At 40.3% G+C, this 13,878-nt stretch overlaps 1 protein-coding gene across 1 annotated transcript; it reads left to right on the top strand.

Moving 5' to 3' along the window:
* Window positions 1-1,434: 1,434 nt before the first annotated feature.
* Window positions 1,435-11,580, top strand: amd1 (adenosylmethionine decarboxylase 1). The gene is made up of 9 exons (XM_080883271.1): window positions 1,435-1,772; window positions 5,266-5,352; window positions 5,951-6,077; window positions 6,191-6,293; window positions 7,846-7,888; window positions 8,146-8,290; window positions 8,377-8,469; window positions 8,549-8,704; window positions 9,043-11,580. The coding sequence occupies exons 1-9, from the start codon at window positions 1,663-1,665 to the stop codon at window positions 9,187-9,189; spliced, it is 1,011 nt and encodes a 336-aa protein (XP_080739397.1). The 5' UTR covers window positions 1,435-1,662; the 3' UTR covers window positions 9,190-11,580.
* Window positions 11,581-13,878: the final 2,298 nt, after the last annotated feature.

Raw genomic sequence — 13,878 nt, forward strand, 5'->3', positions numbered from 1 at the left:
TTTTTTTAACGTCACGTAAGATGAATAAATAAATGAGCTAAACGGATCCTCGTTATCTGGATCATCATCATCATCATCATCATCATTATTATTATTATTGTTATTGTTATTATTATTATTATTATTATTATTATTATTATTATTATTATTATTATTATTATTATTTTTTTAATGGTCATAATAATAATGGTATTGCAAAAGCTGAACAACTGTGTACATATGCAGTGTATTCATTTAATATAGTTAGAGTGACCACTTCCCACCAAACTCAATGTGATCCGAAGGGTATGGGACCTATTACAAATTGTTTAAAGATATCAAGTGCTATGTGTAACTTAAGGATATGTGCAAACATCCTGGGTGTTTCTGGGGTTGTTTTTTCGGGGGATAATATTAGTTTTCCAACTTCTTAACTGTTATTTTAGCTGATGTTTTTTCTGATAAGCATCTAAGGGTTTAAGTAGGTCGCTGCATCTCTTTTTAAGACACAGTTTTCTTTAGAGATTTAGATTCATTTTTTACTTTTGTGAACTACAGTCAGCCAAAAAAAGAAAAACAAGAAAATTGTTTAGTGCAGTTAGTGGTAAACATATGAAATGTCTTCCATAAATAAAGGTTATGAAAAAACAAAACATCATGATGGAAGACCCTTGCCTTCTATAATAATCGATAGGTTTTTGACATGCACACACACCTGTATATGTAGATGAGTGACGTCATGTCATATGTATGTGATTCATACTTAATTACTGTCATTCTATTGGGTGACAATTGTATGTGTGAGTTCCCACTGCCCGGAACACAATGAGATGAGACAAGTCCTGTAACACATACAGTAGATATGTAATATCCTTTGGGAGTTCTTTCACCTGTTTTCCTTCTATAAGTACACTCTTTTGCTAAAACGAATACCTGCGCAGTCCAGTTTAGTTCAATCCAATTTAACAACTTGGTCATATTCTCATTTAAGTGGTTTATATCTGATATTCGCAGTTTAATATCAGTATTATAGTACCATTAAGTGAAAAAAACAAATTATACAGCTTAAAAAAGAGAGAGCGTACATACGAAAAATTAATGTGATAAGTAAACACAATGGCTTGTGTTAGAAAAAAAGTTATGTAATCGTCGTGAACAGAAGAAAACTTATCAGAAAAGGACTTTTACACGAACATGCCGTCAACTGTCATACTGGCCTTCGTAAACTTAAATCCAGATGTCATGTAATGTTGATGTTGCTGTTTATATATATATATAATTAGTATGTATTTCCAGAGGAAAGCTACATGCAGGCGGAAAAGTTTCATGACGGAAGACCCGCCTTCTATTATAATTGATAGGTTTCTGACCAATCACAAATCCCAAGATATGGCTTCGCGTTCAGATTGGCTCGAGGTGAGGCTTACGTAGGGCTATTGCCAAATAAAAGCTCCGCGCGGTCTCCATTCAGCGCTTACACAGTATGGCCGGCGATATTAGCTAGCGCTCGCTAACGGTATTCTCTGCTAAAGGGAAGACGGTAACTCAAGCAAATCAACTCCTGGATTGTTTTAAGGACTGAACCTCGCGAAATAATAACAGGTCGAGGAAGGAGTAATTAAGCTGTAAACGTTATAAACGACGTTGTAATATTTTTGGTTGTTGGGTGTCTGTTGTCTCACGATGGAAGATAACGGTGCACATTTCTTCGAGGGGACCGAGAAGCTGTTGGAGGTGTGGTTCTCTCGGCAGGATGAGACCAAAGGAAACGGAGACCTCCGTACCATCCCAAGGTTCGTGTTACTTGAGTGTCTCCGGGGCAGTGTCAGTCCACAGCAGCCTAGTGGTACATGGACAGAAACACCGGCTACATGCACGGCTTCAGTGGTCACTTTTTGAGATGTATAACAACTTGAATATTGTACAGTCCCGTTTCCGTTTACACTGTATTCCTTATAGTTATTAATCCACCCCTTCATAGACGGCAAGCATTGAAGTGAACCAAATCTAACCGTGGATCCTTAAGCTGGGGAGCTAGCTAACGTCGCCATTGGAAAATGGACACCTCCCCCTTTTAACAGTGGCTGAGTCATTCATTCTTCACCCTGGGAGCTTGCGGTAGTTAATATATTCAGCTCCCATCGCTTGTTTTTGCGAGATGATTTGTCGCATGAGGCTTGGACGCCACCATGACAGCCAATTTAGAGCTACTTCATTTAAGCTAGTCCCTAGGAAAAAATATTCAAATTATCAGCCGTCTCCTGAATTCTCCGACGCTGAATTCTCAGACTGCTTGTGATTTAGTGATGAGGCGATCTTATTGTCGTTATTTGCCAATTGCTATATATATTCGTGCTCGTGTGCACTAAATTGCTTGGGCTTTGTAATTACATATGCTTTATTTTTTCCTGCGTCACTCTACAACGAGGGGGGCATGTGAGACATGTGGTCGTCCGTTGTCACCGCGTGCCTTGCTGGCACGGAAATAGATTCAAGTATTCCAATTCCACCTTTATTTTATTTTTTTTAAATTCTTTACTTTTTAAGGCTCATAAGTGATTGGGGAAAACCGTCAACCTTTCCCTCTGCCCATGCGGTTGCTAAAGGCTGGCCCCAGGTCTGTTACCGCTGTCTGTTTAACCAGAGAGAAACTGCGTAAAGTCGTGTTCACGTTTTCGGCCACGCGGTGCTCTCGCTCCTAGTTGCTCTGATTGGTTAGAGGGTTCCCTGTTACGTTGTGCCGCGGGGCACTTGGTTACGTTTAAAGACGGGGGGGGGGGGGGGACCCGGGGCGGCATGGATTCTGAAAAATCCATGTGGGTTCAGTTCTTGTGAGAAATTCGGTTTTTGCTTGCTAGCAAAATTAGCTGGTTTGAAATGCACGTTTTAAACAACCTTTAACAAGGAGAAACCTTAAAGGTAGATTTGTACCGTGTGTCATAATAATTTTTTGCTTCCCAGACTTTAGTGGAACTTGTCCACTGTAAAACAAATAGATTGTTTAAAATCACCTGGGTTATGTCACCTATAGAGGTAAGAATGGTACTGATTCTTTAATGTAAGGTGAGAGTAAGTGAAAGTGTTAATGGTGTCCACTGCCTTTGCTTAGGGTTTTGTTTTTAATTATTATTATTTTTTTTTTTTTCTCTGGCAGTGTGTCATTTCATGACTGGTTCAAGGAGGCCAAATCATCTCCAGTGATGGGTGACTTTTTCTGGTTAATGACCAGATCAGGGGCTGGTTTGACAAGTGCATAACCATTGGAGTAAAGGAAAGCTGGCATTAATTTACAGCCAGAGGGCAGATTAACGGCTCAAAGGGACACCGTCAGTGGATCAGACTCGATGGACGTTAGCCAATGTCCAAATAAGACCACAAGGGCATCTGATTCACAAATGTGAAGCTTGCTCACATTACCTCTGCTGCCACTTGTCAGGGTTCAGACTGCATACCAAGCACTTCCAGTCATTGTAGGGGAGACTGGTTCATAAAGTCATAGCATATTCACCTCTAAACACCTGAGAAATTTACTGTTCCCTGTGTTCAAGCCATCCAGTAAGTGACCACTTTTCTGTCTGATAAGTGGCAAACGTTCCAACATGTGCTGTCTTGATCAGCCATGTGTTCATAATCTCTGGGATGCATGAAAACAGGTTTGGCGCTTTGCTTTCTTTGAGGAAAATATGATCTTGTTGCACAGCTAGAAATAACCTCTGGTGTCGATTTCTCACCGAGGCAGGAGCTGACACAGCTTGCTAATGCTTGGCCTCTGGTATGAAACTGGGAAGTAGGCATGTCGCAACAGCTCTGTTATGTTGCGGGAAGTGATCGAGCTGAACTGTATCCAGACATACCTGTAATGCCTTTGTTCATCTTCCAAATACACTGTTGACATTACTTAATCATATTATATCATTTGCAGAGTTTAGATGGTACTATGATATACACCCATTCTCATCAGGCTTGGCCTTGATGGCAAACTAAAGATGTTGAGTCTTTGCATTAAGGACAATGCCAAAGAGAAGCTGGTGTATAACAAAGCCATCTTAAAGGCACATCGCCTGCATGGCCAGATTTAGAGTAGCTTATAGCATAATTTAGAGTTTATATCATCTTGCTCCAATGTTGGTCCTCGGTGCAGGACCTTTGTTTATCTTCTGAGACGTGCAGTTTTGAAATCATTCACATCCTTTTACACAATTTTCTTATGCACAAACTAAAAACCAGATTTTTAAATTGGTGGTGTTTTGGGCTGGAAGTGTAAAAAAAACAAAACTGTTTACTTGTTCATGTGTTGACCTTATTTGAAACTTGATATTGGAGCACATTTGACTCCGTGATACCATACCTAGCTCTTTTGCCCCCACCCTCTCAGACGAAGTGATGTTCACAATAGATGACGTAAGCCTGTCACTCTCTGAGGACAATGTTGTTAAGGGATTAGATGAAGTGTTGTTTGTGGTACTGGAAGGTAGTAAACATATTTGTAGTTTAGTTTCTTGGGCCATTAGGCCCGAATACAAAAGGCTGCAGTGTGAACTGTATTCTTGATTTTGTTGTCTTTAGAACAATGTCTGAGAGATGCATTGTTTATTTGTGTTTTGTGTGAGTTTCCTCAGTCATCTAGTTCATTTGTAGATTGACCATGTAGAAAGGAACATAATTGGGTCTTGCATTTTTGCCCACAGCCTTTACGCATACTGCTGCAGTCTGGTTACTGAGGGGCATTTCTTTTTGAGAGGTTCTCTAGAAAAGCCAGTTTCATAAAGCATTCATTGAGCTGCTGGTATGCTTTCATTGAACACTTTATTTCTTGGAACGTTTGTCTTGCAGCCCAGGCCCCCACTGTGAATGGGTTTGGCTGCTGTTCCAAGGTTGTAATGTGACCCAGCTGTCTGGGTGGTGTCCGGGGTGGGGGGGGGGCCGAGGCAGCTGCTAGAAGGTGTGTCTGCTGTAGGTGCAGAATAAGTCCACATTACCCTACAGCCATCTGCACATGGTGGAAAACACATTTCAGTCTGAACAATACCTCTATTGATATCATCAGTATTGTATGCCCAGAGCATACTCTGGCACTGAAATTGTTATATGCACTTACTTTTTCAGTGTAAAGACTACAGCAAGCTTCATAGACATTTCTGTTCAAAATCCTGAAAACATTTCAAACTTGGCCATGTTACATAACCATCAATAGTTCTTTCCTGTAGTGGGTGCCACTTTAAAATGACCTCAAAAGAGAACAACTTTGTCTTTGTGTGCATTTAACTTGTGTTCTTTTTCTTTCAGGTTTGAGTGGGACAAACTCTTGGAAAATGTGCATTGTTTGATAATAAGTGTGACAAAGACTGACAAGCAGGAAGCTTATATACTCAGGTGAGTGCCTGCTCAATACCTGCAGAAAGTCTTTCCAACTAGACCTTAACCTAATTTCCATTAATGACAGTCTCAGGTGTCAGTATGGGCATGTACTCTACATGTCACATGCAGTGCTTATATGAATGTGTAGTTGTGTTAAGGTAGGCCAAGTATGAGCATGTCAGATAAAACTAACATGAAGCTAAAACTGAAGCCAGTAAGCTTAACTCCTCTTGGGTAATCAAACAAGTATGACAAGTTGAATGGGAACTAGGGTGTGGCTTTTTCTCTTCTTCCTTTTGCTCACCTGTCCACCTTTTTTCCTTTCCCCATTAAAAAGGAGAGAAAGCCTTCACTGAAGTTTTACCTTCCCCATTACTGCTCTGCAATGTAGTAAGGTGAAACAAATATAGAAACGAATACCGGACCTCTATTACACGCATCAATAGTAAAATTTCATTTTACGAATGAGTAGCTGAGGGGCTTGGTTTGCTCATTTTAGGTAAATATTACAAAGATACCAGGCTTACTTAATCATCATTATGTATCATAGAATATAATGAGGAAAACAATGCTCTGTGGTTATTGGTGACTAACTCCTTTCTTGTCTCTACAGTGAGAGTAGCATGTTTGTCTCCAAGAGACGTTTCATTTTGAAGACATGCGGAACCACCCTCTTGTTGCAAGCACTGGTGCCTCTGCTGGAACTCGCCAGGGAGTACTGCGGCTTCGACACCATTGAGGTTAGACTGGTGTAGCATTTGCATGACAAAGCTTATTTCATCTCAATCTGAACGAGCTGTATCAATGAAGCTGATTAGTTGCGTAGGTTTATTCATTAGTGTCTCGTTTGCAGAATTTCTTCTACTCCCGTAAGAACTTCATGAAACCAGCCCATCAAGAGTTCCCTCATCGAAACTTCCAGGAAGAAGTGGACTTCCTCAGCCAGATTTTTCCCAGTACGTGATACATGAAACTCTGAAGTGTGTTACACACGCAAGTAAAGGGTAGGGCTGTTCGATATAACGATATATATCGGATGATGATGATATAAAAACGTCTATCGTTTCATTTTACGTTATGTTTCGTCGTGTCGCAAAATAAACTATTTACGGCAATATTTTTTTTTTCATCGTTTTGATGGTCACTGTAGTGGCTATATTAATTTCCTAAAGTTGATATTATTTAATATAACCACACTACAGACAGACAAGCGCCTGTTTTTATGCGTTGTCGTTAGTAACAACGACGGTAACACCATCGCGTGTCCGCTTGTTTATGTTCCACATAAACCTTTCACAATAAATCTCAAGATCCTGTTGAGACTTTTCAAAATAAACTGAATCACGTGAAAGAGCAGATTATTTACAGATGAGAAGTAAAAAAGAGCCGCCAGGTGCTTAAAAAAAAATAATCCTAAGACTCAATTGTTAGAACAGGCTTTTCCCCGCAGCACGCCGTGTAATAAATACTCGCAAAGAAAACGTCGGCCGTTACAACTTATGTGTAAAAATGTATAGTTTCATGCATCGGTTAAAACACTTGACTCCGGGTACATGCCGCACAGCTGGAAACACTTCCCGCAAGTCGAGCTGCCAGAAATTCACAGAATTTATAGAAAATGTTACATTTTTGTGATTTATATTGTTATCGGGACGATAGAATTCTTATATCGGGATATGAGATTTTGGTCATATCGCACAGCCCTAGTAAAGGGTGTTTGTAGCACAGTCTGTTAAATCCCTGACGCTCTGAATTTACAGCTGGAAAATGCCCAGGGCAGTTCCCGGTTTATGGCTGCTCCTGGCAAACAATCTGCTAGTTGTTTAAACAAAAAGCTGGACTAGTTGACAAATCTAAAAGACAGAACTCCTCAACCACTACCCCCACAAAAAATTGAAATCAAACACACTTTAAATGATCAAAGTGAAACGTTAACCAACAAACACTTCATGTGTTAGCTGTATTAAGCAATTAGCACATTCCTCATTGATCAAACATAATCTTAGCAGTAGGCTTCTCCTATGCTAACATTGACAACTTGGTTTTATAGTTTATTCTGACAACACCAACATGCAGCTTTTTAGCACAAAAGAACTACAGAGCAGCACTGCTTAACATAGCTGTCATGTATTTACCCTCATGAATAAAGTAATAAAACTGTTTGGCACTGACTAGCGGGGTTAGCGAACATTTAAATATCCAATCATAAGACACACCCTGATTTTGATTAATGCAAATCTTAGGTTTGTTTTTATAGATCAGGTAATCATGTATCTGTGATCATCATCTCTACTCAAGCTGTTTTAATCATTTAAGAACAAATGTTGCTTGTAATATTGAGACTATGGAGTGCATTGCTTATACTATAGCTGTGGGGACAATGAAATTCAGTATTATCACAGACTGTAATTCTGTGTAGCTTAATTTTATCATTGTGGGTTCTCTTCAGAGCTGCCTAATGTTTTTGTTGATTATAAACGGTAACCATAACATTCCCTCCTTTTACAGATGGTGCAGCCTACTGTATGGGACGTTTGAACTCTGACTGCTGGTGAGCATTGAAATATCCCACATTGGCTTAATATGCTAATAGCTAAGATGGTCAAGATTTTCAGTCATGAAATATAATTAAATATTTGTGGTTTCTGGAGTTCAGCACTTGTCAGTGAATGTTGGTAATGCCAATTCATGAGGGAGGTGAAAAGCCTTTAGTTTGAAAGGATGTTCAAGGCCTCCTCTCATAGGTAGCAGCTCCATGCATTGTCCAGGTTTGAAAATCTTTAATGCCCCCTTGCATCTCTCCCACAGGTACCTGTTTACTCTGGATATGCCAGAGTACTGGGAGAACAAGTGTGCTGATCAGACGCTGGAAGTTCTGATGAGCGACCTTGATCCAGCCATCATGGACCAGTTCTACATGAAAGACGGTGTTTCCGCAAGTGAGGTCACTCGTGTAAGTTTTCCCCCGGTTTCCCCCTCAGAACAAGCATGTGGTAGTAGTTTAACCTTCGTAATCACGGTCTCGTTCTGTTCTCGCAGATGAGTGGAATTCGTGACCTGATTCCAGGTTCTGTGATTGATGCCACAATGTTCAACCCTTGTGGATACTCGATGAACGGGATGAAGACTGACGTGAGTGGCATTTTGTTTCTTCATCATAGTTGCACGCTCAAGCAAATCAGTGATGCGACTTTGCTCATTTTCCCCACAGGGAACCTACTGGACCATCCACATCACCCCAGAGCCAGAGTTCTCCTACGTCAGCTTTGAAACAAACCTCTCCCAGACATCATACGATGAATTGATCAGGAAGGTTGTGGAGGTGTTCAAGCCAGGAAAATTTGTGACTACACTCTTTGTCAATCAGGTGCATTTCAAATCCAATTTTTGCATCTAGTCAAGTTTATTTATAGAGCACATTTAAAAACAACCAAGGCTGACCAAAGTGCTGTACAGTAAATACAGATAAAAATACAATAGAACACAATTTCGTAAAACACCTCGCTGATCAAATAAAAAATAAATAAACAAATAAATTAAACCTTTCTAAAAGCCAATGAAAAGAGGTGAGTTTTAAGAGCAGTTTTAAAAGTTTCTAGGCTTTTGGAGAATCTGACGTGAGGAGGTAAACTGTTCCACAATCTACCCGGGGGGATTTTAAACGGCTTCCTGTAAAGTGGTTTGTTTTTGTTTTTTCTCCTGCAGAGCTCTAAATGTCGCAGTGTCTTTTCTACTCCCCCAAAAATGGAGGGCTACAAGCGCCTCGACCGCCAGTTGGCTCAATTCAACGATTACAATTTTGTCTTCACAAGCTACACCAAGAATCGCCAGCAGAACCAGCAGCAGAGCTGAGGGTCGAGGATGAAGAGGCGCAAAAAACGTGGCGCCTCGGCGCTCCCACGTTGCAATGCGCTTCACCACAGAGTAGCGAGCTTGTCATCATCGTCTCTCCTGTCCCACCCTCCCCGCTGCTGCTGTCACCATCCAGATTGTCCTGGTGTCAGCGATGGCGCTGCTGCCCCTACTTTAACTTCCAGTTTGAGTTGTTTGCATTGTTGTACCCGTGACTTAGATCCCTTGCATGAAAGCTCTTTTCTCTGTTACGATATTCTAGCCCACTCTTGCTGTGATCTTGAAGTGCATGTAGAGGTATTAAACACGCTCTGTTTCAGGCTGTCCACCTGTGCCCAGTACAATGGTCCCTTCCTGCAGGTGTCCCCCCTCATTCCCCACAGACAAGGTTTCCGCCCACCCTAGACCAGGACCCTGACGTGCTCAGATCAGTCCGCCTCTTATGAGCATACTTTAGATCTCATCCATTGGTTTAAACTTCAAATTGCACCCACCCACCTAGTTAGCATGACTATTTCTCTACTCTGTTACTGAGTTTATTTTAAAACCCTGTTTACTCAAGGTACTTGGAGGCAAATCACCTCAGCTCAAGTTGTGCTGAGCTTGGGCATTGTGGGATTGTCTTTGAAATGCCATCTTGCTTTGATGTTGCACTAAAGGTTCAAAAGTTCTCATCTTATTGGTCAGGTTTTGTTTTTTGGCAGTTTTGTTCTTTGGTAAACTTTCAGCTTATACACTTCAGATCTGAGCTTGAACATTTTACATTGGCCCACATCTGTAGGAAGCATCTAGATATTTCAACCCAGTCATGCAGCATTCACAGAGGGTTTTTTAAAAAAAAAAAACAAAAAAAAAACCCTGAATGTAGCACAGGCCGTGCAGAGCGGCTTGCTCGGCCATCTTTCGAATGTACATTTCTCTGGAAAGAAAGCCTGGAACAGGTTTGAGCTGAATGTACGACTCCAGACAACACGCTCACAATGCCCTCTGCTGACCGGCCATTGTTCAGCCCCAGCCCACCGAGAGCCAGCCCTCCTGGCCACTCGCACTGTGTTCAGCTCTGAAAGGAAATAATGAATCAGACACTTTTTGCTTTAGTTGCCCACCAAAGCATCCCCCCAAACATAATATCCACCCTGTCTCTTTCTGCCACATACAGAGATGTAAGCGCACAAAAGAGGCCCACTAGTCTGAGCATGCCAGGGTGGTCCCAGATCATTCCGCATATAACACTACATAAACTGCCATTTATGAAATTTATTGTGCCCTCACTTTTTTCTTTTTGTCATTTGGGTCAATGCCCTTTGTTTGCAAGGGGAATCCTGACACACTGCATGTGACTACTAGTGCCGTGTTGCTCAACAGTGTAATGTAGCGCTGTCTCTGCTGTCAGTGTGTGTGCTTCACCTTCCTCTTGTTTTACAAGGTGAAAGTTGGAACTGCCCCAACCTGGTACATGTTGGATAGGTGGTTTTGTTTGTATTTTATTCCCCCTTTTGTTTTGGTTTTTATTTTAATTTTTTTATAAATTTCATGTACCTGTCTAACTCTTATAGATTTCAGGCTTCAGACAGGTGCTAAAAGCAGGAGAAGTTTCAGTCTTGTTTGTGGTTTTGTTTTTATTTGATACCCTACTACAGCTAAGGTTTAGCTTCTCCTGCCAGAGAATGCTGTTAGAATCTTGCAGATGTGATAGTTTTATCCTGATTTCAGCACTTGACATCATCTAAGGAACTTAGCATGCTAGTCAAGCTAGCACTTGGTAAATTTATCTATATAAGGGCAGGAATTTTGAAAAGTGTCCCTCTAGTGTGGCTACGTGGCTTTTTGGTTTTCTTTTTTTTTTTTTTTTTTTTTTTTTTTTTTTTTTTCCTTCAATTTAAGATTAAATGACTTGTAATGGTAGTCTGATTTATATTTTTTAAGAATTTCCATCTAGCAACAGAAATGGTATGCTAGCTGTTGGATTAAGTGCATTTCAGCCTTGTTGGTGTGGATCGTTGGTGTTTTTATATGGTGATCTCTATTTTGCAGTTTAATGGTAATTGAATTTTATACAAAATATTTTGTATTTCTGCTGCGGACCAATTTTATTTTTAATTTTTTTCTTTCTGCCCTTTGGTTCTAGATGTTTTTGTGAAAACGATGTTCCAACAAAGTTACTTGAGGGATGACCTTTTCCAAGTTGACTAGATCATGTTATCACTTTACTTTGTGAATTCAAGGAAACGGAAGCCAGGAAAGCCTCCTGCTTGTGAGGGTACAGTTGCAGGTTGTACTGAATGAGCAACTTTGCTGTTCTAATTCATTTATCTGTTCTCTGGATGGTCAAGATGTGCTAAATATCTGTGCTATGAGCTTAATGCTTCAATAAAAGATACTTAAATGTGAGATCTGTGTGCTTTTATTTTGGTATCAAGACCCTGTAGGACTGACTGCATCAGAAAGCTTTAAAGGGATGGTTAAGTGGGTTTTGGTGTAGTTTGTGCAAAAATCTCAAGACCTAATGTGAAACAAGCTGCTCCCTACTCTAATACACTGATTAGACCTAAATCACAGGGGATCTCTCCTGGTCATACAGTGCAACTGGACTGGTGGTGGGGGGGCACACAACAGTGGCTCCAGGAGGAACAAACTGGAGCTGTGTGTGAGAATAAGCTGCTCTACAGTAGAACAGCACAGGGTGCAGTCTTCATTGACATCCCCTCTAGACCCCCCCCCCCCCCCCCCCCCCCCTACCAAAAACAATTTCCAGTTTGATTACGGTGTCAAGTATAGGTTACTGAAAAGAGGGTAAAATTATGCCTGGTTAATATCCTGCTCTTAACCCTAAAAACGGGTACATATGGAAACAGATTTTGAAATCATCTGTTTGAATTGACTGGAAGCCCCAAAATGGGGCATACAACAACAAAAGTCTTCTATAATTTTAATTTTTTCAGAACAGTCTTTAATTGTGATTAGTTTAAATTTATTGATGTTAAGTAAGAGACCTGATGCTTTGTTTTGTTTTTAGCTTAAGGAATTTGGGTGTCGTCCTTTAAAAAGAAGGCTCTGTGCTAAAATCAATTCTTGCCCAGGTAAAGAAATTCCTTTAATGGGATTATTATTAAATATTTTTTTCTGACAGCCCAGAGGTGAACCAACCAGGAGAAAGAGATATGGGAAATTGAACAACCTTAAGTTTCTTATTGTTCTCACAGCAGCAATGAAGTTACAACCAAATCTAAATTTATTTATAATTCAGGTTCAAGGTTACTTTATTTATACCCGTAGGTAGATTTGCTTTACAGAAACATTATAGCATTTGACACCCCTTCACAAAACGCACACCTATTTAAACACATTTGGTAATAATTAGACAAGATGAATTAAATCAAAAAACAGTTATTAAGTTAAATGATGGCGGCATATCTGCTCGTGTTTGTATAGAGAATGAATAATAAGGGCGATAAGACGCACCGTGGAGGAGAACACTGGGTCAGGCAGCACACCATTTATTCTCACTCTTCGTGACTTGTCAGTTAAAAAGCCTAAAATCCAACCCAGCAGGTTTTTCCTGATTAAATTTTTTTTAATATAATTCTATTTACATACATTATTATATAACATAATATATAATAATGTATAAAATATCACATCACGCAGGACCTGTCATGGTCCTGTCACATCAACACCGTGGTGAAAAAGGCCCGACAGCGTCTCTACCACCTCAGACGCTTGAGAGACCTCCAACTGCCCTCCAAGGTGCTCAGGAACTTTTACTCGTGCACCATAGAGAGCATCCTGGCGGGAAACATCTTAACCTGGTTCGGGAACAGCACCATGCAGGACAGACGAGCTCTACAGAGGGTTGTGCGGTCAGCTGAGCGCACCATCCGCTCCGAGCTCCCTGACCTGCACTCAATCTACAGCAGGCGGTGCTGGACCAAGGCCAGGAAGATCGTGAAGGACCTCAGCCATCCCAACAACAGACTGTTCTCTCTGTTGAGGTCAGGAAAGCGATTCCGCTCCCTGAAGACCAACACAGAGAGACTGAGGAGGAGCTTCTTCCCGCAGGCGATACGGTCTCTCAATCACACCACCACACAGTACTGACCCACACATACAGTTCTTACACACACACTGGACTTTCTGGACTTTGGTTTTGCACAACACTGGTCACTATATTCTTCATTTCCGGTTAATACTTGTACAGCTGCTGTTATTGTGTATATATTTATTTATATTTAGATTTCTTCATACATTCTTATATAGTTCTATATTGTGTATTGTGTATTTTGTTGTACAGTTATTTTATTTTCAACTTTAATTTATATATTTTATCTTATTCTTCCCAGTTAAATTTACCCTTCATTCTAATTTGTGTTGTACAGTTATTTCATTTTTAACCTTAATTTATATTTTATTCCTTCCTAGTTAAATTTACCCTTTTTAATTTTTCATATTTATTTCCTATCTTATTCATAGCCTTTTCCTTTTTTGTTTTCTTTAGGTCACGAGCAGTTGTCCAAGCATTTCACTACATATCGTACTGTGTATGACTGTGTACGTGACAAATAAAATTTGAATTTGAAAATTTAGTCAAGAGGCACTCTATTCCAGGAGATTTTTTGTTTTTGGAGTGAGAAATGACAATCTGAACTTCTTGTACAGTCTGATCAGATATGGGGATGGGATCTGCCTTCA

Source organism: Rhamphochromis sp. 'chilingali' (genome assembly GCF_963969265.1).
Source record: "Rhamphochromis sp. 'chilingali' genome assembly, chromosome: 5".
Classification (NCBI taxonomy): Eukaryota; Metazoa; Chordata; class Actinopteri; order Cichliformes; family Cichlidae; genus Rhamphochromis; species Rhamphochromis sp. 'chilingali'.

Coding starts and splice junctions, on each gene's coding strand:
- amd1 (XM_080883271.1), top strand. CDS start 1,663: ATGGAAGATAACGGTGCACATTTCTTCGAGGGGACCGAGAAGCTGTTG. Junction 1,773..5,265: donor GACCTCCGTACCATCCCAAG/GTTCGTGTTACT, acceptor TTTTTCTTTCAG/GTTTGAGTGGGACAAACTCT. Junction 7,889..8,145: donor CGTTTGAACTCTGACTGCTG/GTGAGCATTGAA, acceptor TCTCTCCCACAG/GTACCTGTTTACTCTGGATA.